Raw genomic sequence first — 27,776 nt, 5'->3', positions numbered from 1 at the left:
TACGGGACAAAACACAGAATCAGTCGGGGATGTAGCGCTTCTGGCCGCTCAGGTGGAGATGCCGAGCGGCTGGTGATAGCCCGTTCTGGATCGGACTCCTCACACAGCTTATGGACACCAGCTCAAACACCACCCGTTGGAGCCTCAGTACCTACGGGAGAGAAACACAGAATAAGTCGGGCATGTAGTACATATGGCCCCGCAAGTGGAGATGCCGAGCGGCCGGTAGCAGTCCGTTCTGGATCGGACTTCTCACAAAGATCACGGGCACCAGCTCAGACACCACCTGTTGGAGCCTAAAGACCTACGGGACAAACCACAGAATCAGTCGGGCATGTAGCGCATCTGGCCAGGCAGGTGCAGGTGCCGTGCTGCCGGTAACAGTCCGTTCTAGATCGGACTTCTCACAAAGATCACGGGCACCAGCTCAGACACCACCTGTTGGAGCCTCAGAACCTACGGAAGAGAAACACAGAATCAGTCGGGCATGTAGCGCATCTGGCCCCGCAAGTGAAGGTGCCGTGCTGCCGGTAACAGTCCGTTCTGGATCGGACATCTCACAAAGATCACCAGCTCAGACACCACCTGTTGGAGCCTTAGAACCTACGGGACAAATCACAGAATCAGCCGGGCATGTAGCGCATCTGGCCCCGCAGGTGAAGGTGCCATTCGGCCGGTAACAGTCCGTTCTGGATCAGACTTCTCACACAGCACGAACACCAGACCAAACAACACACAAGGAACATACAGAAATATAGATTATACACAAAGCTAGTCCTGACAATTTCATGAAATCAACGATTTCTAGACATGTATTTTAACAGGACAAAACTATTTGCAGCCAAAACTATGCAATAATTTCCAACTATTCACAGCCTTGTAGCACTAATTCACAAGTTCTTCTGTACTATATTGTATCTTAGATGCAGATTTCAGAAGGCCTGCCTCTTTTAGAAAGAATACCCACTCAAAAACAACTACAAAGCAGTCATAAAGTCGACTCTAACTTTTTTTAATCATTACACACACACTCAGGTAAAGTAACGACCGATACGCGTGGCTGAAAGCACATTAACCTAATTATTTTGCCACTCAATACCTATGTCAATCATTTTAAGTGGAACCCATCTGCATCCTGCAGCTTTATAATGGATTAGTCGACTTTAATTTGGTCTGATTACACGCTCTCTAGGCCCTGTATTCATATACCGCCTCGGCAAGATGATTGCTAATTTTTGATGATAATTCCGGCCCTACGGACCATGCCCTACCACCCCGCGAGACAACATTAGCGAAATGCACTCAAACAGCTGGACAGCTAGACTTATCATTATACAACCTTGTCTTGACGTCGTTTTTAATTGATGAATTGAACAAACTTATAGAAATATTAATTCAGAGTCTTGGATGAATAGCTGATGAACTCCAAATGCTGGTTCAGTCACTGACGAAAGGCAGTGGATGCTGTCTGAAACATCTACCTTTTTAAGAGGAAAGGGGGTCTACATGTTGAACTTTCAGGCACTTGGGATAATGCACTACCCACCAACTCCCCCACCCCACCACCGGACGAACAGTATTTAGTTACTGTACTAAAACAACAATAGCTAATTGTACCATTAGCATACAACCTTGTCTTGAATTAACCTTCTCTTGAAGACTACGTCAAGACATCATAAATTGCCTTTACCTCATTAACATATCTATTCAGAGTTTTGGTATAGACCCTGGTTTCACAGTACTATCTTTAGTCACTAACGAAAGACAGCGGATGCTGTCTGAAACATCTGTTTCAAAATTTTTTCCAGTTGCTTGAGTAATTATTTTTGGCGCATCTGCCCTTTTACAAAATTACCGAGTTGCTTGAGTGTTTGCTACCTTGCGTATCTAACTAGATGGATGTCTAACCTTCATTGACGTAATGTCAGATGATGTACTCTGTATCTGTGCGGCATATTAAACGTAGAATTAAGATCCAATCTGAATCCAATAACTCACCCAGCTACAATTTTCACGCGCCAGTAAGTCATCAGTTTTACACCGCTGGAGAGCCCTTCAAAAAGAGGAAACATTTGCGTAGAGACGTCTCATGGGTGACCTTACCGTTTTATCAGACTCTGTGTCCATATTTCGCAATCAGACATGACAGGAGGATGCAGAGGTGATGTGTTTTGACCTCTATGATGGCCATGAATGCCGCCTGGAACGTCCAGAATGTCCGTTAAAGGCTTTACGGCCAACCCAACATGATGCGTAACCTGACCCCGTGTCATGTCTGACTTCTTTTGCCTTTATGGATGGCTCTTTATATGTGATATGATCAGAAACGGCGCCTTAAAATGATTTGGATATGAAAAGCTATAGGAAGAAAAGGAACGGGAATTGTCTACTATTTATGTCTGGGAAAACTATGGAGGGGCATAAATCGTTGCTGGATGAGCTGAATGTATAGGACATGAAGAGAAGAGAAAAAGATCAAACTATAAATGGAGCCCTAGGTCAATAGGTTAAGCCTTGTCACATATAACCGCCCATGGCCTCCCGACATATTTTCCAGTTGGGAGTTGCTTGTGAGGAAGGCTAGAGGTCGCCCTAGAGGAAGATGGAAGACCAGATCTTTAACACACTCCAGGGGCTGGGGATCCCCAGAACCGACTGGAGGGTCTTTGCCGAGAGTAGACCAGCCTGGCGAGCCCTATGCATGTCTGCAGCCGCCATGCATCAGATACTGATGCCTGCGAACGATTGATTGAAGGCTAGGGGAATTGCTCAGCTATGTTCTCTACTAGCCTGCCAGCCGAATATACGTTAAAAAAAATCAAAGTCGGTACCGATAAAGTCATATTCGACTTGGATATGACCACAGGAGCAAATCGGAGCTAGAATAGGATGGATTTAATGCTACTCCAAATACAGCGCCGACCTTAGTAGGAGAGATGTCGGCGCAAAGTCGTGGAAAGGTCCGAAATGTGTGACAGAGGCTTCAAATCTGCATGCGATAAGCACAATTCCAGACAAGGTGGGAAAGCAATGGCCCTACAGCCTCGGCATAGTGATTACGGAGTAGCCTGACAAAAAAACACGCTTTTAACATAGACCCTTATACTGTTCAGGCCCCTGGAAACTTCTATGGCCAACAGCTTTAAGTCATGAGAACTGGGAACATCCTGATCTTGTTGACTTATGCATATGTGTTAACAAGGACCAATGACTAGTACTGTCAGCCTGATAACTGTCTATTTCCATGGATTCCAATAACTCAGGTTTCCATGGTGATAGAGAGTCGTGAGCTCCTATTGGACTGATTTATAATAAAGTGGTATCCTAAGCTACGACCAAATAGCCAACTGTTTACTATTGAAGTCTGGGCAAACTACGCCAATGCATATATCGTTGCAAGATGAGCTTACTTTATAGGGCGTGAAAAGATGATAAATCGGTGAGCACACAATCCTGAGCTCCTATTGGTGCTTTTTTAAAATAGCCTCCTGGCTTAGAGGTTTACGGCCACAAGCTCTGTGGGCAGGGGTTCAATAGAGCCTTGGATGTATGTGCACCACAGGCTTGGCTAAATGGTAGATGGCACCTAAAGCCATTCTGCTCAACTGTATAAAGGAACTTCCCGGAATGGCATTATTTATTACATTTCCGCTATCGGCATTACGTGGCAGTAACTTCTTAAAGGACAAACATCTCTTGACTTCCACCTTATCTTTAAGTTGAGTTTCCCAAGGCGATACCGACACATTGAAGATGCGAATAGCACAGACGTCTAGACGTAACTTACGCACAGAGCGGAGACTGAATACGACATTAAAACGTCAAACATCGCTTGCAAAGAACGAATATCTAAGATACGTTTACCACAGGGTAATAGTAAAAATATATGGAACGATTTCAAATACTTACACACCATAAGGCATGTGGCGCAACATATAACAACCATCAAAATATGAACACAGTAGCACGTCACACGATACGCTAAATAAAGATAATTGTTCTCAAATGAAAGAAAAAAGAATATTGCAATTACTATCTAAATCAAAAAGCAGAGGTTTTGGGACTCAACCTACCTGGGTAAGAGGGGTGTCATTGACAATCTGATAGGGTACCATTGGCATGGGTTTAGTACGGTGTATCATATAGGGCAACGCAAGGGTAACTGTGATTATGATGGATATATACATATATAGGGATATCTCAAATCAAAGATGGCGATAATGGTAAACGAAGTTATATTGAAACGCACGACATAATCAAATATGACCTATCAGGGTGCCACTTGATAATCAAAAGCGTACAGACAGACGGGCACACACATACACACACACGCAAACTCATAGACACTGCACACAAAAAAACACTAATGATAGCAGAATATGGAGTGTTCTTTAAACACGTATAAAGCATGGGTTGATTCCAAAGCACCCTTTTAAAATATGGCAACACGATATGACTGTACAAAGATACTTTAGACCCAATGTCAAGATATATGGCCATGTGTAAATATAGGAAAATTGTCGACTACTGTTACAAGATTTTCATTTGTATTTCCCCAGCGTCATGTCCTTCGGTACAATTAGTTAATGGAACGTCCCTAGCATTTTCTCCCCTTCACGGCAATTAGCTATTGCTTCGTGTATTGTAGACTACCGAATGTGAGTGTCCGAATGATTTCACCCTTGCAAGTCTTTTAGCGCGTATCTGTCGTATTAAACCGATCGCTTCTTGGAAACAGTAGGAGGTCAATGACCCCTGGGTGGTTCGCCGAAACCCAATACAGAAAGGACAGAAATCGTGGCGCCAGGTTAAATTGTAGACCTTCGGTATATATGACCTAAACCATCTATCATATAAAGCAATGTTGGAAGATAGCTCCCTTGTACATTCATGCGTTGACTATTGCATTCAACAACGGGTAGAGTGCATTCAGGTCATATCGAAGACTTTAAAGAAATGGTACTTAGCCTGATTAAAATAACGCTTATAGCGGCCCGCCCAACACCCGCCGGCCTCTTTACAGCCTCCAAGGGCGAGGTTTGCGTTGAAGAGATTAGTATATACTGCTGTTTTTGCGTAGCACTCGGTATATATGAGAAAGAATATTTGAGTTGAACAGACTACCGCTACCGATAGACTAGTCCCCGGCAATAATGGCTCTGTAAACGGAGAAGAGCACCACTTATATACATGTTGCATATCTGTTCGCCCAGAAAGTTTTTATACCATGATAGCTATTACATCACTCTATCTCTCTCTCTATCCCTCTCTCTCTCTCTCTCTGTCTTCTCTGTCTCTCTCTATCCCCCTGTATCTCTCTCTATCTCTCTCTGTGTCTTCTCTGTCTCTCTCTCTATCCCCCTGTATCTCTCTCTATGTCTCTCTATCTCTCTCTATCTCTCTCTCTCTCTCTCTCTCTCTCTCTCCCTCTCTCTCTCCCTCTCTCTCTTTCTCTCTCTCTCTCTCTCTCTCTCTCTCTCTCTCTTCTCTGACGAACATGTATATTACATTGATGCCATCGGGAAAGTCTGTGTAACTAACAGGCAGCTAATATATCCATGTGTTTTAGCTGTGCCATGAATATCCATATCAATGCTCCGCACGTCTTCCACCTAAAATTGTCAACAGGTTTATTTTTAGTAAGTAGCGTTGTTCAGCCACGTTCGCTATTCCACTAGATCTACTGGGGGATGCGAGACTTCCGACGACCAGCTGTGTGACTTAGCGATAAGGGAGTCATCAACGTCAAGCGCTCTTATTGGCTGAATCACTAATGAATAAATGTGATTGACAGCTATAGCAGACGGACCGCAAATGGACGGGCACCTGTGTGAGCTACCGATCAGGAAGTCATAATCATCAAGGGGAGAGTACATAATCAAAATCAAGCTCTCCTATTGGTAAAATCACTAATTATGATTGACAGCTGAAACAGCCAAATCAAAATGGGACGTTCACGTTCAGGAAACTGTTATTAGCGTACAATGCTCGTGTTATTAGCTTACTTTGCTCATGGGAAAATGTTCAACATCGACAGCTGCGAATGATTTGATTTACGGAAGTATTCCAATGATATAACAATTAGCAATGATATAGCCATGTCTCTGTTGTGACGTATACTTAGCCCAATAGGGAAAACAATACATTAAAAGTCTTAATTCACTTATTTTTCAATACGCTTCTTTATAGCAGACAACTGTGAAGAAATATAACTTGATTTTTGAAGCTCTAATTATAGCGTAGGTAGGTAGGTAATTATAGCGTTCGGTCTGTCAGAGCGAGTGAAGACGGTTATATATAGACTTATTTTGTTTTATCTATCGCTTTGATATTCTTAGTATTTGACAGTTGGGGCACCAAAGGAACACTTTTCGCCGAATGTTTCGCTTAGTGTCATTCCTGTCTATTCTCCGATATCATCCTCCAGTTTTTACCGTTGCCTATCCCTCTTTCTTACTCCCTGGACGGTTGCTTGTATGATAGTTTTGGGTAGTCCCGATAGCCGTGACACGTGGCTGTACCCCTTTAGAAGTCCTCGTATGGACTGATGTTTTGTTTGACTTATGTTTATGTCGATACAATTTAGCTTGGTGTAGTGGTGTGTAATCTGTCTTTTACACCTAGGGGTCGAGAGCTTGAATCTCAAATGCTTTCTCTTCCCGAATCTACATTTTTTTCTGGAATGTGTTGCATCTCTTGTGACATGACATTAAGCGGTAGTCTATCTTTCCTTGTACATGTACGTACATATCTAAAATGACTCAGGCTTCTGAGCATATCGCCTTCCTTTCTTGTTAGAGCCAGTGGAAGATTAACTTTCAAATCAGTTAGCTTGCCCTAGATGCATTTCCCATGAGATATTAGGTACTTATACCGGCCCTAAAAACTGCTTTGCACGTTAAACCACCCTGTGAGCTTGAACTGACATCAGTGTAGTTTTTTTCTGGAATGTGTTACACCTCTTGTGACAGGACGTTAAGCCGTTGTCTCCAGTTCCTTATACGTATCGAAAATGGCTAGATATACTTTCCTTAGCTCATGATAGTGAACATACCGCCTTCCTTTCTTGTCAAGGCCAGTGGAAGATTAACTTTGAAGTCAGTTAGCTGGCTCTATATACATTTCCAAAGAGATATCAAGCACTTATGCCGGTCCTAAAACGACTTTGTGAGCTTGTACCGACATCAGTATAGTTTGTTCCTGGAATGTGTAGCATATCTTGTGACAGAACGTTAAGCTATAAGCCGTAGTCTGTCGTTCCTTGTATGTATCGAAAAGTGCAAGATACCATTTCCCCAGGCTTCTGAGTAAATCGCCTTCCTTTATTGCCAGAGCCAGTGGAAGATTAACTTTCAAGTTAGCTGGCTCTAGAAATATTCCCATGAGAAATTGCGCATGAGATATTCTGGCTGTTCAGTATAGGCATAGAGACAATCTTGTTAAGTTTCTAGTTACTTGACCGACCCTACATGTAGCTAAAACCTGCCGACATAGCTTTGGGGAAGGGGGTGGGTGGATCCACCGCTGGCAAGGGACATAAAAGTTTCGATTTGACATCTGAGTAATGAAATTCAGACGTTTCCTATTTCACAATCTGATAACAGACAGCTGATATAAGACTTTGGATCACAGGTCAACATGGTATTTCTTGTTCAATCCATTGATATACTTGTCTTGACAATGTATGCCTGCAATAATACAGGTATTTAAGATACCTGCGTATTCATGCATTTTTACATCGCAAGTTTTACATCGTTAAACTGTCTTTACTGACTCATTTAAGTCGATCCCTAAAAAAAAGAGAATCCCTCACTTGACTGAAAATGGAACCACAGCTTTGATTTCCCTAGGCCTAATGACAAAGCTCCTTGGTCGGCCTTAAGCTTGGCTAAGCCCAAGTCTAAGCCCGGTATAGCGCCTGTGCGTCCGGTGTGCTGAAGATATAGTAACTTGGTCATTTGTCATCACTTAAGCCCCCCACTCACTGGCCTTGCGGCACGCTGGCGGCGTCGCTGCGGCCGGTCGAATTGACAAAGCACTCAACGACTTTCATCGACAAAAAAAAAAAAAAATCTTTTTAAGCTTTGTGTGTTTTGTTTAATTTCTTTTTGGTCATACTTGTACGGTTTATAATGACATTCCCATTATAAAGTCAAGCCAAGGGTAACAGAAATCCATTTTAGGACGCAGCGACGCCGCCAGTGTGCCGCGAGTCCAGTGAGAGGGGGGCTTAAGGCTTAAGGCTTGGCTAAGCCCAAGTCTAAGCCCGGTATTACGCCTGTGCGTCCGGTGTGCTGATGATCTTGTAACGTGGTCATTTGTCATCGCTAAGCCTTACATGAACCTGTCTGGGCTGAAGAATCCCACGCCACGGCGCACGAGCGTCACATCACGTATTCGAGAGTTTTGTAAACACGTAAAGGTGACATAGAGACAGGCCCAACATACGGAAAGTAACGTGAGATGGCCATATCGTATAGTACTCCAACCAGAATCGTGCGTAACGACTCGGTTACATTTTTTGTTAGCCATCTTACGATGTTTATATCATGTAATCGAATTTTCAAGCAGACTATGATAGGACCTACTGTCGACAACGGTCTTGAATTAAAATTTTCTAAAGATATTGTACGACATGCACATATCTATACAAAGAATGCCCTCATTTTGCCATCGCTCGGCTTCACAGATTCAAAAAATCTGTGAGGAGCCGGCAACAGAAATTTGTTTCTCTACAGGGCCGGTGTCACAGGGATCTCGCACCCCCCGTGAATTTGAACCACCCGGTTCGAAATCCCTTGCGATTTCGCACCCCTCTAGTGATCTCGCACCCCCAGGGTGTAGTATGTGTTCTGTTACGGCATTCATAATTCCCAGTGGCTATCTTTTTAACAAATTGATTGGTAACTATAACTGACATTTCAAATGCTCTGTTGACTGAAGTGGTAACGAAGTGGGTTGTGCAATGACTATCTGGGAGTCATGGTTCTTGTGTTCAAATCCTGGTGGCGACATTTTTTTATCCCGTAGTTTTTAACATTAAATAACTAATAATTCTTACTCAGAAATGTCAAAAGATTTCGATTAAGGCTTCGATAAATTTTTTCTAACCCTATTTAACACCCGTCATCCATTCAATATGTGATATAATTTTGTATGATAAAATGTTATTCAAGTCTCTAGAATAATTTAAAAAATCAATTATGAACATTGAAGTAAAACTATGAACTAATCGTACATTCCTCATGGCACAAAGGAAGAATATTACAACGAATCATCGTGCACAGAGAGTCACCATCATCGCGCTGTGCTGAAATACTAGTAGCGTTACATTAGTCCAGGGCTTGGGTTCCCGGAGTCTTAGATGTTTGGTCTGTCAGACACAGCAACTTGTAATACTCTCGATTACCACGTTAAACTATGGCTTTATTATATCAAAATGCAGTTTTGAATGTAATTGCTGCACAGACAGAGCACCTTTCGAAATATTTGGGGGGTTCAAAATCCCTAGGGGGGTTCGAGGAGGGGGTGCGAGATCCCTAGCTGGGGGGTGCAAGATCGCTAGGGATTTTGCACGGGGGGTGCGAGATCCCTAGTGATTTCGCACCGGGGGGTTCAAAATCAGGGGGGTGCGAAATCCCTGTGACACCTGCTCCTCAATTATCAACAAATATACAAAACAATTACAATTTATTACGTTCGCCAATATCATCTTGTGTGAAAATTACTTAAGAAAAGCTACAATTTAAAATTCATAAAATTTACTACAAAATTCAACCATTGGACGCCCATTTGTTATAGGTTCACATTTCCAATCCGGGGCCCCGCCGGGCAGTCTTTGGGAACGAAAAGTATGATATAAACGACAACAAAAACACAAAACCTACCCAAAATTATTCAAGAGCACAGCTTGTGGAAATTTATTGACATACACTTTGATTTTTTGTTGCCGCAAACAGCCCGGCTGGGCCCCGGTTAGACCCTAGCATTAGGTAAGTGCTGATTGCGTAAAACATTTTGATAAATGAGGCTGATTTAAAGATAGAGAAGGGAAAGGAAAGGAAAGACATAAAACAAGAGCTCGAGGATCTCACAAGTCACGCCTGTGTCTTGTTTAATTGCAGTTCATTAATTATACAAATACCCTTCCGATTAGAGTCACACATGTCCAACGATCACTTCCAGTCAGTGTAAGGTTAACGTGACAGGCATACGGTGAAACATATATTATTTGCGAAAACATAGACAAACAGATGGACAAAAAACAATAACCCTCGGTAAATTAGTAGTCTCTCCCATTGACACCCTGACCTGGAATGTCTGTCAGGTCTAATAAATGACTAATTGTATCACCTCTGAACTCCACTTCCTGCCATTTTCACAATCCTATCTTCCTACACACTTCCTGCCACTCCACTGACAGTGTATCTAAATTTTGAATTATTTATAAACTTGCATATAGGTTGATTATTTTGAATCCCATTTTGTTTGTTTGCGTGTGTTGTTGTAGAAGACCTAATATAACAAGGCTCGGTTGCAAAAAAAGCGGTACCACAATTTGAGCATTAAGAGGCCCCTCTACCACAAAATTAGTTTCTGTAATATGGGTGCAACGAAATCAATTTTTTCAGGACCAGCTGGCTCCTGTACTATAACGAAAGTCTTTTGTTGTGTCAATAAAGATTGTATAATTACGGACAAACAAACACCCAGACACAACGAAAAGCAAACACCCAGACACGGAGAAAAAAATGCTATTTTTATATTGCACAATGGGAAAGCCTCGGCAAGCCTCCACGTTGTGTGTTCGGCATCTTTCTGCGCATGTCTGTTCTATTCATATATATGACCCAGACATGGCCACGAGGCCACTCTGCACAGAGGTCAACCCTGAACTATCCATTTGCAGTCAGTTGCCGAGAGGAAAACAAGTAGTTTATTGCGCCCCGCGTTGACCCAGGATTCAGACTGGCTAATCTTGCCAAAAGGAAGTTAGAGCTGCTGCATGTAAATATTTGATTAGTGATCAGCTTTAGTACGAACATGTTCAACGATTTGTTCTGCAAACATTTATATTATTCGGAAGCCGACCTTTCTGACCTCGTATGTGTTAACGTTACACAACCTCTCGTAGTCAGGGTGTCTTTCAGTAGGGCTGGTTGCCGCAGTTCGTTACATGATTTTGAAGTCATAGAATGTTCAAAAGGCTGTGAGAAGAATCTGAGATATCGCTTTCGAAATATGACAACTGATTTTTCTACTACAAATGCATTACTCACCCCGACCAATCGATCGCATTGAAACTCAGATTCGTATCAGCCATCACCCAACAAATCGCTTTCGAACTTAAGTAGTAAAAAAGGAAAAAAAAATAAAGTTTCTACTACATTTCTCTAAACGTTAAATCGCGGACGCATTCAATCACTTTCAAAGTGCCAAAATTGTCAATCTGAAAACATCCTTTGGAAGCTGACACTTTCCACCATCTCACTGGCGAGTTTGTTTTGTCAGATTTAGTCGTTAACGCAAGTACTAGTTAGAAAGCGATTTGTCGGGTCATAGCTGATACGAATCTGAGTTTCAATGCGATCGATTGGTCGGGGTGATTACTATCCCATAAACATTCAGTTTACGGTCGTACGGCTGATATGACAGGGCATTCGATCACTTACCGACCCTAGGATTGTTCACATGACGGAGATAGAGAATATCATATCACACTTAGATATTAATGGTACGAGGTTTGGAGCTAATTGACATGATAACGAATATTGGCAGGAAATAGTTGACGTCATACGAACACTTGGATATCACCTATCAGCTGATGATGACGCAATATGTAACAGAGGCAAATATTCTCACTGAAGGCCAGTGAACACTTGTGCGTATATGCATGTCCGTATGGGTTGGGTATTAAGATTTACTGGGTTTAGGTGAAGCTTGCGGCCTAAGAACTCATTTTTTTGCGGTTCGATAACCAGGCTGCACAATGGTTGATCAAGTACAAAACACTTTCTTCCACGCAAACTTTACCCCCCCCCCCCCCCACACACACACACACATGAATCGTTAAAATATAACAATACGCAACTCATACGGACTAAATTATACGCGGAAGTCTGAACGGGTCCTTATCCTTTGTGATTATGGCGAAGGCTCTTGTTATAAATGTACCAGTAACCCTCCCATTCCAGGCCACGTGTTTTGCATTTGATAGACACATATACATGCTCAACAACACGAAAAGACCATGTCACAGATCCAGGGCCATCCCGGGACTTTGCCCTCGATCACTCCCCAACCAAGGTCGGCGCTTGGTTGGGAGTAGCATTCAATCGATCCGATTCTAGCTCTAGTTCGTTCCCCTACTCGCATTCAAGCAGAATATGCCTTTCTAGACTTTAATTTTTCAAATTCAAAGTCAAAAAAGACTTAAAAATACTTCAACAAGACTAGTAGGCAACCGCTCCGACCAACTTCAAACCACAGAGCTAAATGACCTTGTTCACGAACTAACTCGCAATCGATGTCCGAAGATGGTCGGGAGACTATGGTCGGCTATGTGTGGCAGACACTTAACAGAAAGAAGATATACGTACACAACCATCGAGCAAGGGAATAAGATGATACATATCCGGTCGTAACACCAGAAACAAACTGAAACTCAACATACCACTCTGTCGCACCAACAGACTAAAAAACTCTCCGATTCCGTACCTTGTAACCCTGCTGAACAAGTAACTGATCTCTTTAACGCTCTCGTGTTTTCTCTTCTGCAATTGTATCAAACAGCACAATCCTGTCACGAATGTTCCAATGTTTACTATGTCAGCTGTCCTTTCATCGTTTTATGTGTTGTAAATTCAAAACTTATTTGTGTTTTAGAATTGCGCCATTGATATCATTCAAACTTTGTATATATTTATATCGTTTTTAATGGGAGCTCAAGTGTAAATACCTACCCAATTCAGACTTGCAAGTCTGCCACGTAGTATTTTCAATAAAGTTTCAAAGTTTCATATATACGATAATGAAAAAGGAAGGCCGTTAAACAAGAAATACATTTGCGCTGCCTAGTAAACGTTAGTGTGGCATTTCTTGTGGTCGCTACGACCTTGACTTCGTGCCCCCCTCCCATTTCGTGTCACCGTTTTCAAGTGTTTATTTTTCCATGGAGGGGGATGGTGAAATGATCCATGTCTAAAACGTCGTCTTTAAATGTCGGACGGCAAAATAAATAAACGGCACGTGGCAAGAAAAATGTACGGTTACAAACCAGATAAGATAAGAGCAAGTGTTTTACTTCTGTATAGCCTTATTCTTATCTCTACAGCCGGTATGACCGCCCCTTGGTGTAACACACCAGCTTCTCAGCAAGGCAACAGTTGGCTGTACTGTATATGCATTGAACTTTGCTTGGCTTTTATTTCGCGCTAAGGGAAAGATAGAGTGTTCGCTGTGGTTTTGATTTTACGGCAGTGCTTTAGTCACATAAAACCTCCTTGGTCACATACTGTTACAATATTGGACAAAAATGTTGGCGGTGGTTTTAAGTTCGCGGTGAAACGGTCGCCGCGAAAACCGCGAGCATAAAACTACCGCGAACATTTATGCATTTACAGTATTACACAATGGCGCTATCCTAGTTCAGGTGTTCTCTCAAATGGTGCGATCACATTCGTGGTAGGTCGTCTTACTATTTCGATGCAGTAGATTTTTAAAGCAGGCTTTGACGGTACCAACCAAGCGCTGGGCATTGATTTAAAACATGCCGTTGCGAAACAGGACAGCTGGATTCTGCAAGGCATCGGCACGACTATCCCAATGATGTTAGTTTGCGAACGTACGACAGGGCTCGAAATTCATTTTTGGGAATATCATTTGGGAAAATAATCTAGGTGCACAGGAAGAATTCGGGGGCACAACATTGATTAAAATAGAATAGAATGTCAGCAAAACTTATTTACAAACCCTACTGCATCCCTCAGGAACTTCAGTCTGAAATTCCATAACTAACTTAAAAATCTAAAACAAGTAATATATTAAGATACAACAAAGGTTATATCGCTTTTTCTGACACTTAGATTTCAAGTTTACAATAGTACCTTTCCTCGATAGCCTACAAAAATATCTAGGTGCACTGCCACTGGTGCACCCACAGCCAAAGATTAGGTGCACAACTCCAATTTTCGGTGCACAAAGGTGCACATGCACCCTGTATTTCGAGCCCTGTTTACGTAGGACGATCTTACGACGTATGTCACCGGACCCTTACGTGAATATCAACATTAGAGGTTGCCTTGTCGACGTAAGCACAGAGCCTGCTCGGTTTAACTTGAACAATTTCTCCCTATATACAACGAAGTTCCTGTGGCATATTATTGTAATGATAATACAAGTAGTAATAATAGTATTAATAGTAATGAGAGTGACCGTGTGCAAACTCATATCCGAAAGCTATTTGCACTGGAATACAAAAATACGAGAGCGTAAAAATGTAAGTACGTGTAGGTATATAGTCTATAGATCGATACAATATTTATTTTTATACATGACAAATGAGGGAAGTTAAACTTCTACATATTCAAAATAAAAGTATAGCAGTAATATATTTATGTTTATGTGATATACCCGAAAGCTAATAGCACTGGAATACAAAAATACGATAACGTAAAAATGTAAGTAAGTGTAGGTATATAGTCTATAGATCTATACAACATTTATCTTTATACATGCCAAATGAATGAAATAGAATGTCTACATTCACCATAAAAGCATAACAGTAATATATTTATGTTTATGTAATGTACCCGAAAGCTATTGCACTGGAATAAACAAATACAATAACGTAAAAATGTAAGTGAAGGTATCTAGCCTATAGATCTATACAATATTTGTCTTTATATATGACAAATTAGTGAAGTAAAATATCTACATTCAATATAAGAGCATAGCGGTAATATATTTATGTTTATGTAATATGTACTCACGTTTTTCCACGTGAAGTCCATGGGAGGTCTACGAATGTAAAAGATATCTGTAACTTTCTCTTCCTTCACGAACTGGTCTTCTGCAAACAGTTCCCTCGCTTTCTCTCCGACGTAAACAAACTTCATATCCCTCTGAAAAACCACGCAGAAGGGGAAAAGTCTGAGAAATCTGAGAGCCGGCACTTGCTCTTCCACTGACAGAGTCCGTATGCACTTGATTTTGGGCGGCATGTATGGACTGTTGTCGAAGTACAATCTGAAGACCACGTGGTAACCACGTCCTTCAGGAAAGTCTTTAAGTTTCACCATGTTTAAGTCGAGGTTGTAGAATCCTTTAGCTACTTGTGACATCTGCCCGCAGACGTAGTTCGAATACCCGGTTCGACAGCTTTGGTAGTGTAGCGTTAACCCTTCGTGGCTCTCTTCCTCGCAGTAGAACGAAGGACTTTTCATCTTAGGATAGCTAAATCTCATCATTTCGTGGATGTTGTCGATGCCATGCACGAAGTCTCTAAAGTGGCGGCCGCTCACACGCACCACCCGGTCGTACCCGTAGTGCGACCAGAAGTTCACGAAGCAGGTACCGAAGAAGAGTAGGAAGTCTTCGGTGGACTTGTCCATGACCACCGCCGAGCAATTCTCGGCCAGCCGGGGGAGCACGTCGTCCTTGTACACCCGCTGCGTGGCGAAAACGGTGTTTTTGAAACCGGAGAGTTCCAGTATCTGGAGCCATTTCTCTTCCCCGTATACCTTCCGTACATAGTGCTGTACGCTTTCAACGAGCATACCGTACATGGCGGCGTGTGAGAGAAACACTGACTGCCTCTTGTCGTACCACCCGGCACGGCGATGCACATCCGGGAAACTCAGTAACGGTCGTGCCCCTCAGCTGTCAATCACTCGCAACACAGCAGGATCAGACGAGAGTGGCTCTCCGTAGAACTGGGAACACCAATCAAACGTTAATTACGTCACATACGCCCAAACTAAGTTAATTACGTCACATACGCTTAGCACAGGTCTATTGATTAATATCCTAACAAAGTGACTGTATAACGCATATCTTGTTGGCACTTCGGTGTTGGGTATACTATGTCTTTTGTGTTTGCTATATATTTCCAAGCGTATGTTCCGAGACTCGCTTCACAGAAACGTGCAAGCACGCGGTATATATATACTGTTTCTCCCCTTCTATATACGATGCATAATTCAGTTGCTTGTACCATAACAGACCCCCATAGCTAGCAATTTAGGCATAGCGAACACTGTGCGATGTTTAAGTCATAACTCGCCGAGGGCCCACGCGCGAAAGAGCACGCTGAATTTCCCGTGTGGCTGGTACGCTAATTTAGGCCACAGCAAGTAAATTTTATGGCTAACATACACTAGAGAGTGAAGATTCAACGCGTGCAAAAAAAACAAGTTTGGCAAAAAAACACATAAAGAATGTAAGAACACTTGAAGCGGTAAAATATGGTATCACAAGCAACAACTCTTGTATTCCTGTATTCAATAAAACAGTCAGTAGCACTGGTGTCAACATTAAAATCATTATAGCACATGGTTTGTATAGCACATTAATAATAGAGAAAGGACGCATACATGTGAAATAGACTTTTTACGGCATCTGGGAGATTTTTTTTATAGAACTGACAGACGTTTGTGACATGTTATACCATATTCCATATGTTAACCATTGCCGAGTGGTAAAAAAAATCTTGTTTTTTTTATTTCGAAATCAGACGAAAATCAAAGCGCGCGCGCTGATGTCATCCATAAAATTTACTTGCTGTGGCCTTAGACGACATGCATGAAATTTCATCTGTTGCGCTTAATATAAATTGTCTACATAAGCGACCACGCCGCATATACGAGAGAAATCGCGAGATATCATCCTTACGCTACAAGGGAAGCTATCTGTCTCGAGACTAAGCTATGAATGGTTTAATCCTGTCGACGGACATGTTTCACTTGCGAAACATGCCATACATGCCTTGCCTCTGTTTAGGCCTATGAAAACGAATTTTGTGTTTCCGATTTCGTCCCTGAAAAAAAAGGTCGTTACGCAGGTATTCTCTTTTTTTGTTGATTTCGGCAACAGTGAGCCAATAAATATAGTTTAACAAATTGAATGATATACATGTACATCCAAAACAGGGCGCATATATTTTCAATATCATATTATAGATTCACTGATGAATATATTGTATATTCATTTTTGATAAACTGAGCAAGGGAATACAATTTTTTTCCTACATCAAGTGCGTAATACAGGAAGACTATTAGTAATAAAATTCACAAGACTACTCTACTTGGAATTATGTTCATCACTCAGATATTAGATTCAAAATGTATGTCCATTGCTAGCAGTCGACTCCCAAAACGCTAGACTTTTGATATGGTCGGTAGGGTAACCGCAAAACAACATTTTTTCCATGCCTTACAGTTTGTTTGTTTGTTTGTTTATTTTTATTTCACAAGGGGAATCATGTCGGCAGCTGGCGATTTTCAATGAGCCAAGGGGGGAAGCCCCAAATAAAGTTGATTTTTTCTTTCCACTGCACGCGTTTACCAAAACCCCCGTGTCTTCGCTGCTGGAAGATCCATTTTCTACCAATTTGTCTTGCTTCCGCGCTAATGACATTAACAGGTGCGTACATGAAGGACGGCCTCTGACACAACCACTAGCAATCTATTTGGATCGAGTCATTATCGCCTTCGCTCAACTCGAAGCAAATCGTATTTTACGAGTAAAGCCCCTGAATAGCCTTGATGTATGGAATTCATCAGGTCTCATGTCGTACGGATATCATGTTTTATTGCTTGTATTTGTCAAGCGGATTGTTAGGATTTGTGTCACGGCTTTTATTGTAAAATATCATAAAAGTAGTATTAAACGTTTAAAATTAAAAAAAGGGACATAGCTTATTGTAGATTTCTTTTTACACAACCAGTTAATCTCAGCTGCTGACGTTTCGATGTCTGATCATGAGAAGCAGTACTCCAGTCAGACGCCCTGAAGAAGGTGTCTGACAGACACCGAAACGTCAGCAGGTGAGATTTACCAGTTGTGTAAAAAGACATTTCCAATATCCTATGCTCTATCAACCTGAAATTGTCTCCACGTTTTCCCCCAAGATAGGAAGGGATATTCTTACATGCTTTGGGCCGCAAATGACATGCAGGTCACTTTCATACGTAAAGACTTGTGTCTGTCTGGCCGGATGTCAAGGCGGAGAAGCCTCGTGAAACAAGGAGTCTTACAATGCCTAGGTAGCTTTGTATTTTAAATATTTCTTTGAACTCTGTCGTATGTGGTATATATTTAGGCCACAGTAAGTAATTGTTATGGATGACATCAGCGCGCTCATTGATTTTCGCCTGATTTTGAAAAAAAAATTAATTGCCTTCCGACGGTCGTCAACATGCCAAAAATTTGCAAATATGTCATAAACGTTGAAGGTGTCTATGGTGTTTCATTGCATATGAATACCCGGTGTAGTTCCTGCCCATGATGTTATGACAAGCTGTTTTCTGCATTTGTTCTAGTTAATTGATCTGTATACACATCTTCAATGACAGTTTAATGTTGACAGTCTAAGCTGTTTCATTGCATATGAATACCCAGTGTAGTTCCTGCCCATGATGGTATAACAAGCTGTTTTCTGCATTTGTTCTAGCAAGAACATTATATAATGTCCTTGGTTCTGGTTAATTGAGCTGTATACACAAGGTGTTTCATCGCATATGAATACCTAGTGTAGTTGCTTCAGATGTTGTAGTTAGTCTATTGAGATGTATACACATCTACAAGGACATGCTTACTGTGACTGTTGAATCAAGGAGGTTTTATATTATATGTGAAACCTCATTGGTTGAATACAGGAATAAAAGACCTGTTGGTCATGATATCGTATTTTGTCGCCTCAATTTTTGTTTGACAAGATTTATGATCTCAAAATTTGAAAATGTAGAAATCTTTCTTTTTGCTCGCCTTGTTTATTTCGCCCTATCTCATTAGTTTTGGAGTCTGCGGATGATGTCATGCATAAAATTTACTTACTGTGGCCTTAACACCGTAAACTCAAGAAAATCCGTAGGCTGATAACAATTCTCACTGGCCGACTTGGGGTGTTATACTAGCCATAGTTTTGCTTAGCATAGGCCTTTTTTTTCTAAAAGACTATCTTCCTACCGGCACTGTATGATTACAGGCTGTCCCTTAGGGCAAAGTAATTGAAACCAAATGCAGTAAAAGAATCCCTCGGGTGCGCTAAAGGGCCTGGGCGGGCAGCCAAAGCTTCAAGCACCGTAGAGATACCGGGGAGCTTACGATGGTATGATTACCAGGATAGACATTCCCTCAAGACATTGCTGAAAGTGGTCTATACACAGGTTGTAGTTCCACAGTTATGACCCAAGGTGGAAAGTATACGTGTGTTTCTAAGGAAGGGCTCTTTAGACCATTAACGGATCAACTCATTGCGAAATGTTGAACCGAAGATAATGAATGGAATCTTGGCAGACAAAGTTTTTGTCACCGTTTGTACGGTTTACAGAAACGTTTGTATCGGACAATCAGTCTGTTGCAAACGTTTTAAATACCAGACGTTAAGACTCAAAAGACGTTTGCTGATAAAACACGTAACAACATATCTGTGTTTCACATTTTTTTCATAGGTACACAACCCAATTTTTTTTCTCTACCTACGTTTAAAGAAGACAAACAAGAAGACGGAAGGCTGTAAGCCTAAGAAAACTATGCTTATTTGATTTATCAACCCGATGAAATTATACGAAAATATCTGTGTGCGCGTCGCTTCCTCTGCTCACAGTGAATAATGTCTCTTCCCTTAAAGAGAGTCAATTTGTTTTATACCATGCTGTTGATACCAATTACAAACCCACGGAATGCCCTAGATCTCTGAACTCAAAGAGGTGTACTTTACGTCAAAATGATCTTACCATTAATTGGAGGCGTGTATTTGGTACAAATTGTAAATTTTAGAACCCCGACTATTTCAAGGGCTTTGAGAAACGAGCTCCGTGGCACCAGAGACAACATAACCCCAAATGAAACTTTTCTTCAGTCGCCCTGAAGACAGGTTTCAAGCAGGAAAATAATTATCGGGTTGGCTAAGTTGTCCAAGCGGAATAGAAGCTTATAAGTTTACAGTGGCCAAGTTTACACTGTCCTACATCCTTAAGCTATAAGTAAGGCTGGCGACTATGTTATACAATAAGCGTACTCAACGTTAGATAAAACATCCCGGAAGAGATATGTCTACAATCACCATGCGTAGATTGATTGGCATAATATGAAAAAAAAAATAGTTTCATTTATATATCATTTTCTATTGTCATCAGAGGTAAAAGTACATAACCCTATCGCACTGCATGGTATCCAATGGTTAATTAATGTATTCATGTAATATAGGGTACTGGTTCACACAATAAACAGAAACAGATACCATAAGAGCTGACCTTTGACATGGGAACGTGGCAGTTGGTACACCGGAGAGGTCAGTAACGAACACTTCGTCACGGGCGCTCACGGCTGTCATAACTACGTGATATATAGTTATTACATTGTGGTATATAGTTATCACATTATCATGATCATAGTTGTGGGTATCTAGTGTTTAGCTGTTAGGATATCTATATAATCATGAAAACCTACCGTACTGACCTGCGCACACCCTCCCCATTGCTGCCAGTCGATGAACAAGAATGTGCCAGTTTGGTTCCCGGCCGCCTGTCGCTATCAAGAGGTCAGGGGAAGTTAATATTTAAAGGCCGTTCTAGTCAAACTGACCCATATAAACAGGCCAAAGATACAAAACTCGTCGTCTCGTGGTAGATTTGGCGGTGGGTTGTGTTGGACCTGCTCGGTCACAAACAAGGCCGAGCGAACGAGGTTTAAATTTAGCCACACGAATGCCTCTGGACTTCGGATAGAGTATCGGATATACCGGTTGGGGTTACGGACTTATATATCGGAAGTCCTTGAGAAAGATAGCTGACAATAGCGCCAGTCAGGCTATATTTGTGTATACGGAGTTAATGCATAATAGATACCCTGTACCCGTATTCTGGGCAACGTTCGCGTAATGACATGAATTGGACCGGAGGTGCATACAAGGTCATACAAGTGATGGGCATGCCGGAAATTCGTTAGGCCCCCATTCTACCGCATTGAGACTAATAAATAGATATACATAAAGAGGTTTGCTTGAGGAGGAACTGATCCTTAGTGCACCGTTAGGGTAGAACTGAATGTGATTTTAGACAATTACTCCAGACGGGTCAACGTCGTTGAAAGAAACATGTTGTTGTTTTTTCTATTCACGCATACACTTTTCCAGTAACTGAGTAGCATAACATATCATAACACATATAAAGGAACATTAGAAGCTTTGTAAATAAAAGCATAAAACTCTTTTTTTCAGAAACAAATTGGTTAGTTCTCAAAAAAGAGCTCCAGAAGGCCATGAAACCCGATGTTTCCAACACGTGGTTCCCTTGGCTACTGCGTCCTGATGGTTTTATTATTGGTCAGAAATTACCCGCAATGGCAGCCTTTCTGGCGCTGAATTGATGCAGGGTTTACAGGTTTCACATAATACACAACATATACCTAATCTATCCACACTTGCTTTTTCTGGATTTGTCGCAAGACTCTGGGCGGCTGCCATTCGGCGCCACCAGGTGACCTCAATACGACCTTACGCAACCGAAGTCAGGTACCCATTTACACCTGGGTGGAGTGAGGAACGTCGTGTAAAGTGCATTTACCTAGAGCTCAAGATCGGTGACACGACAGGATTCGAACTCGGGACCTCTTGGTTTTGAGCCGAACGCTCTGCCGTTGCGACACACGACCCCACTAATCGGATCGGATGTTTAATCTACATCTTAATCTAATCTATCTGATCATGATTAATCGCAATGTCCTTAAGTCTGATCCTGTCTTTCCAATGATTAGACAGAAGTCTTTGGTACAACTAACGCGCTTTCTCGGTCCCCTAAGGAATATATTGATCTAAATTCAAAACTTCGATTTCTTAATCAGGACCTAATAACCTTAAGAACGTTGTGGTTGTGTCGGCTGAATTACTGCATAGATGTGGATGTAGTCCCTTTGCTTTAATTCGGTTTTGATAACTAGCGATTATCTCCATGAAAAATGGAGATATTGTTTTGGGTGTGTCTGTGTGTCTGTTTGTTTGTCTGTCTGTTTGTGTTTCCGGACTACTGTAGTCACCATAACTCAAGAACCTCTAGTTGGATTATGATGATACTTGGTATGTAGGCAGGTGTTGTGAAGCCGAAATTCAAGGACGATTTTGGGTCCCTCGCATATGACCTTGGTACTGCAGCAGAACTTCAATTTTTGTATCTTTTGACCTGGACGTGCTGTGGTCTTGATTTTTGGGTGGCAGATAGCTTGTGATGTAATAAAGATGTGGTGTAGGTTTGGGCCCCCTAGCAGCTTCCTCTAGAACTGCAGGGGTGTTTTTGTGAAAATCTTCTAAGGAGAGTAACTGAACAAAGGAACAACGGATTTCCATGATATTTAGTATACAGGTAGCTTAGTTAGAGAAATACACAATGAAGTGCAAATTACGCTAATTGTGACTTAATCTGCATAGCTAATGAGAAAAAAAATCTATATTTGCAGTGTATTCCCTTATCAGACTCAAATAATGTAACATATGTAGTTCATGGAAAGTGGAGCATCAACAGATACCAATTATGCAAATTGATTCCTAATTTGCATAATTAATGCAACAAAAAAATTCATCTAATTGGAAAATTACAGGACTGTCAATATTGGAACATGTGTAAGTTAGATAAAGGTGTTTATGACCAAGCATATATTTCACTCTTTTTTCTACAATTAACGTTGGAGGTCATTCGAATACGTTTTTGATATTACACTGACTGAGGTGATTATACCAACCGTCTGTCAACTGAACGAAGCGTTCTTCTGTGCATAACCGTAATGAAATTAGTGCCGTACATTTTTTAAATTACATTTTACAGATCAAACAACATATGTCATGCTCTACTTTCAGATAAATTTATTCATTGAAATTTTTGTAGATTTGATTTTGTGTGCCATCAATTGCGAGCGTACAGTCTGAAAAAGATACTCATTTATTGCGACATTGGAATTATATTTTTGAATGCCATACATTTAGAACTTACATTGTACGGATCAAACTACATATTCCATACTATGCTTCAGTACAGATACATTTATTCATTGAAATCTTAGCAGTTTTGATTTTGTGAGCCATCAATTGCAAGAATACAGTCTGAACAAGAGTGGTGTTTAAATAACACACCGGCGACGTGAAGACGATGCAAAGTAGGTCCTCATTTGCATGATTTACATCTTACTATGTTAACCTTTACGAAACCTTCATGTGCCACAAGTATAAAGTTCTCGTTAATTAGAAATATGGAACATTAATATTTTCTCATTAATTATGCAAATTAAGTCATCACTTTGATAATTTCACATCTATCCACGTCCAGATCTTGTGTTGTGCCCCAACGTTCACATATCTAGATTAAGGGATAAAAGACGAAGGAGATATATGTATACGTATACATGTATACCATTGGCCTTAGTTTAAACGGACCGGACGAGGACGAGGCAGACGAAAACGTGCCTTGTCGAGAGGAGTCTGCAAGGAAGGCTACAAAAATTGATGCGTTTGTGGATGTCATCCATATACTGTAAATGCAGAACTGTTTTCGGTGGTTTTACTTTCGCGGTGAACTTTTCAGCGCGGGCCTTAAACCTTAGGTTACCGCAAAATTTGTCCACCTATGACTGTGGCACTACTATTGTTTCAAACGCGAACTTAAAACCACCGCGAACACGCCAGTTTCCCCTACTCCGAAATAAAAACCACGTAAACTTAAATCCATTTACAGTATTCAAATCAACATTAGAAATAATTCGTAACATCTGTAAGATACTCACAGCTCATTTTCGTCCCAATCGGTTTCACAACAACTGATGTCGATCCTACAGGAAAGGGTTAGTGAACAGTTACTGAACTGTCGGCAGTCCCCTGCCTGATATCTATCATACACTATACACGTAGATAGAAGCATGCATCCTACGGGGAAGTCGACAGACATTATGTGTCATTATCTCAGGAATCAACTAGATAGGGTCAAAATAGTAATGTGGTAACAAACAGAGGGACAAAGGGAGACCTTCTTTTTTGAAAAGGTTGATTCCTCTACTTTGTCACATTGCATGATAACGATGTCAAATGTCCAGCTTTATAGGACATATCACGTGATATAGTGACGTCACTCAATGCCATAGAACGGACAAAGACGTCTACGTTCAAGTTATTCAATGTGGTTTCGATGCATATCAACCATATTTCATGGGTTTTCTATACGTTTATATCATACAAAGACCTGTTAAGTACATTTGAACCCATTTTGAAATACAGTTACGCAGATGTCTATAACAGTTGCCATGGAAACGGTGAAAAAATAGCATTTTCTCACAGGAACGCTGTTAAACAAGCCATTTTGGATACTTATGAATTCCAGGCATCATCAAGACTTGGCAAAGGAAAGCTGCTCATGGAAGATGATTATCATGGCTTATAATTAACTTTGGTTACTGCAGATACCAAAAATTCATGATAGCACTTGTCCCTCTCGGTGGTACCAAAAACCTGTTTGGCCCATAGACTACTAGTGGAAAGGGGAGCTTAACGGCAAACCACGTCGTAATCCACGCGAGAGTTGATGGGACAGCAACGAACATTGGAGATAGTAAAATTACCATAAGGAGTCCGAAATGGGCTTTCTCTCCCGACAATCACTCAGATCAAACTACATGCTAGTTATTCGAACCACTGCGAACTTCAATTAATACACTTTATTCTTAAGTCAATGACAGCTTTTAACCTATGTAACATTAACTAACATAATTCCACCCGGGTATATAATTCCGCCACCCTAAAAAGATACGACCAAACAAATCTCCAACCCAACGTCCCCCAGGATAATGCACTACTGAGAACTTCAATCAATACAATTCATTTAAAATCAATAACAACTATCAACCTGCGTATCTGCTAGCGCTACCGTTAGAAAGGTTCTTGTGTAGAGTAGATTAATCGGCCGATGCGACCATCTTTAAGTAAACTTATACAACAATCTTTATTGACACAACAAAAGTACAGCGACTTTCGTTAGGTCTTCTACAACAAAAGTACAGCGACTTTCGTTAGGTCTTCTTCAACTATACATGCAAGCAATCACCTGGATACAAAGGAATTAACCTATGTACAAGTATAGACATCCAGGTAATAAGAAAAATAATAACGCCATAAATAATAACTCAAGCAACTGGATAAAATTTGAAACTGTCATGATTTAAGTATATGAATCTAAGTATATGAATAATTAAATGTGTCGAGTTAAACGTATCACTTATACCGCAGTTACTAGTTCTAAGGTCAAAAACATTCTTCGATACTAATGTATTTACCTATTTATCACTTACACTACTAGAGCCCGATGGAAGCGTAATTTTCGCCTCTACCATTTCGCATTAACGCAACCCGGGGTAAGTTTCTCGCCGACTATCTAAGGCCTCTTTAATGGCCGTTAGGATGGATATAAACGTAAGATGTACAAGTCCCAATCGAGACTTAAAATCTATATGCGATTGCACAATATAACCGTTCAATCAATCAGCCTTAATCACAGTTTACTACTTTCCATCGAAAGAAGTATGCTTCTCGTAACTCCAACATCCGGGATCGTGCATGTTGAAGTTTAAAGTTTGACGGGGTCGAAGCTGGTGTCATGTTTAACGGCACGACTCGGAAGTTATTAGGCCATGCCGATTCGTTAAAAAAATGTGCTGTAAAATTCAAATTTAGGAAAATGGGATACTTATGTCGTATTCCAAATTCGCGATCGATTCCAAAGAAGAATATGTGAAAGAACAAAAATGAAGAGAAAATCTATTATTCGGTATACCATGCTCTGTTTGTTCAGTTTTGGTCATCTTTCCTGACCACGAAGATTTCATAATCAAGCCAACCTTTTTGCTAACCTTATTTTTTTCAATTCTAAAAGAAACACACACAGATGGGTTTCAGCCTGATGTGACGCGCTCCAGACCTATTTTTCGCCAAAGGCGCGACATGCTCCCGTGGGAAATTTGTGACAAAATACAGATAAGATATAGCATGAGTTTTCGAACCTAGTTTGGGGGGACGGGACATCGTCCGCTCTATACCTCCCCCCCCCCGCCGTGACGCCGGTACGGAATCCACGCTCCACACATATGTAAGTCTTCCTTCCAGTGTGTTCCAATACATAGTGTTGGAACAAGTTGGATTTCCGTGCAGCAGAATAGTCACACTGGTCACACTTGAAGGGTTTTCCCCTGTATGAGTTCTCAATCTGTAACTTCTGTTGGGAGAGGTTACAGATTGTAGCTGTCTTGTATCCGCACTACTCACATATGTAGGCGTTTTCACCTGCGTGTTTAGTGAGATGGTGTTGGATCAAGTTGGATTTCTGAGTTGCAGAATACTCACACTGGTCACACCTCTAGGGTTTTTCGCCAGTATGGATTCTCACATGTTGGACTAGGCGAGACCTGTAAGCTGTCTTGTATCCACAAACCTCACATACGTAGGGTTTCTCACTAGTGTGTTTAGTGACATGGTGTTGGTTCAAGTTGGATTTAAACGCAGCAGAATAGTCACACTGGTCACACTTGTAGGGTTTTTCTCCAGTATGGATTCTCACATGTTGGACTAGGTTAGACCTTTGAGCTGTCTTGTATCCACACTCCTCACACATGTAGGGTTTTTCCCCAGTATGTTTTGCTTTTAGATGGTAGTCCAAAGCAGGTTTAAACGCAGCAGAATAGTCACACTGGTCACACTTGTAGGGTTTTTCTCCAGTATGGATTCTCACGTGTCTGGATAGGTCAGACCTTTTAGCTGTCTTGTATCCACACTCCTCACATATGTAGGGTTTCTCAACAGTGTGTTTAGTAAGCTGGTGTTGGTTCAAGCTGGATTTCCATGCTGCAGAATAGTCACAATGGTCACACTTGTAGGGCATTTCCCCTGTATGAATTCTCACGTGTTGGGATAGGTTAGAGATGTTAACTGTCTTGTATCCACACACCTCACACATGTAGGGTTTTTCCTCAGTATGTTTTGCTTTTAGATGGTAGTCCAAAGCAGGTTTAAACGCAGCAGAATAGTCACACAGGTCACACTTGTAGGGTTTTTCTCCAGTATGGATTCTCACATGTTCGACTAGGTTTGACCTTTTAGCTGTCTTGTATCCACACTCCTCACATACGTAGGGTTTCTCACTAGTGTGTTTAGTGACATGGTGTTGGTTCAAGTTGGATTTAAACGCAGCAGAATAGTCACACTGGTCACACTTGTAGGGTTTTTCTCCAGTATGGATTCTCACATGTCGGACTAGGTCAGACCTTTTAGCTGTCTTGTATCCACACTCCTCACATATGTAGGGTTTGTCACCAGTGTGTTTAGTGACATGGTGTTGGTCCAAGCTGAATTTCTGTGCTGCAGAATAGTCACACTGGTCACACTTGTAGGGATTTTCTCCAGTATGGATTCTCACATGTCGAGACAGGGCTGACCTTTGAGCTGCTCTGTATCCACACTCCCCACACATGTAAGGTTTTTCCCCAGTATGTCTTGTTCCGTGTTGTCCATAGATGCTGCTGGGATCTTCCAT

At 41.3% G+C, this 27,776-nt stretch overlaps 2 protein-coding genes across 2 annotated transcripts; both read right to left on the bottom strand.

The window, feature by feature from the left end:
• Positions 1–19: 19 nt before the first annotated feature.
• LOC136437556 (soluble guanylate cyclase 88E-like) lies at positions 20–15,962 on the bottom strand. The gene is made up of 2 exons (XM_066432171.1): positions 14,991–15,962; positions 20–151 (listed from the first exon to the last, which is right to left on the bottom strand). Exons 1-2 carry the CDS (start codon positions 15,783–15,785, stop codon positions 20–22), a joined length of 927 nt encoding a protein of 308 aa, XP_066288268.1. The 5' UTR covers positions 15,786–15,962.
• Positions 15,887–27,776, bottom strand: LOC136437555 (zinc finger protein 93-like). Its single transcript, XM_066432170.1, has 4 exons — positions 27,430–27,776; positions 26,748–27,384; positions 26,287–26,462; positions 15,887–15,932 (listed from the first exon to the last, which is right to left on the bottom strand). Exons 1-4 carry the CDS (start codon positions 27,774–27,776, stop codon positions 15,887–15,889), a joined length of 1,206 nt encoding a protein of 401 aa, XP_066288267.1.

Source organism: Branchiostoma lanceolatum, chromosome 6, assembly GCF_035083965.1.
Source record: "Branchiostoma lanceolatum isolate klBraLanc5 chromosome 6, klBraLanc5.hap2, whole genome shotgun sequence".
Lineage (NCBI taxonomy): Eukaryota > Metazoa > Chordata > Leptocardii > Amphioxiformes > Branchiostomatidae > Branchiostoma > Branchiostoma lanceolatum.
The sequence above is the reverse complement of the archived record's forward strand: the minus strand, read 5'-3'. Positions and strand labels throughout refer to the sequence as shown.

Bases quoted from the DNA above. Each gene is read 5' to 3' on its own strand.
- LOC136437556 (XM_066432171.1), bottom strand. From the start codon at position 15,785: ATGTACGGTATGCTCGTTGAAAGCGTACAGCACTATGTACGGAAGGTA. The intron at 152-14,990 runs GTGAGTACATAT...TCTCTCCCGTAG, and splicing joins TGGACTTCACGTGGAAAAAC to GTACTGAGGCTCCAACGGGT.
- LOC136437555 (XM_066432170.1), bottom strand. From the start codon at position 27,776: ATGGAAGATCCCAGCAGCATCTATGGACAACACGGAACAAGACATACT. The intron at 26,463-26,747 runs GCGTTTAAATCC...CTCTCCCAACAG, and splicing joins ACCAGTGTGACTATTCTGCT to AAGTTACAGATTGAGAACTC. The intron at 15,933-26,286 runs GTATAGAGCGGA...TGGTGTTCCCAG, and splicing joins GTCACGGCGGGGGGGGGGAG to TTCTACGGAGAGCCACTCTC.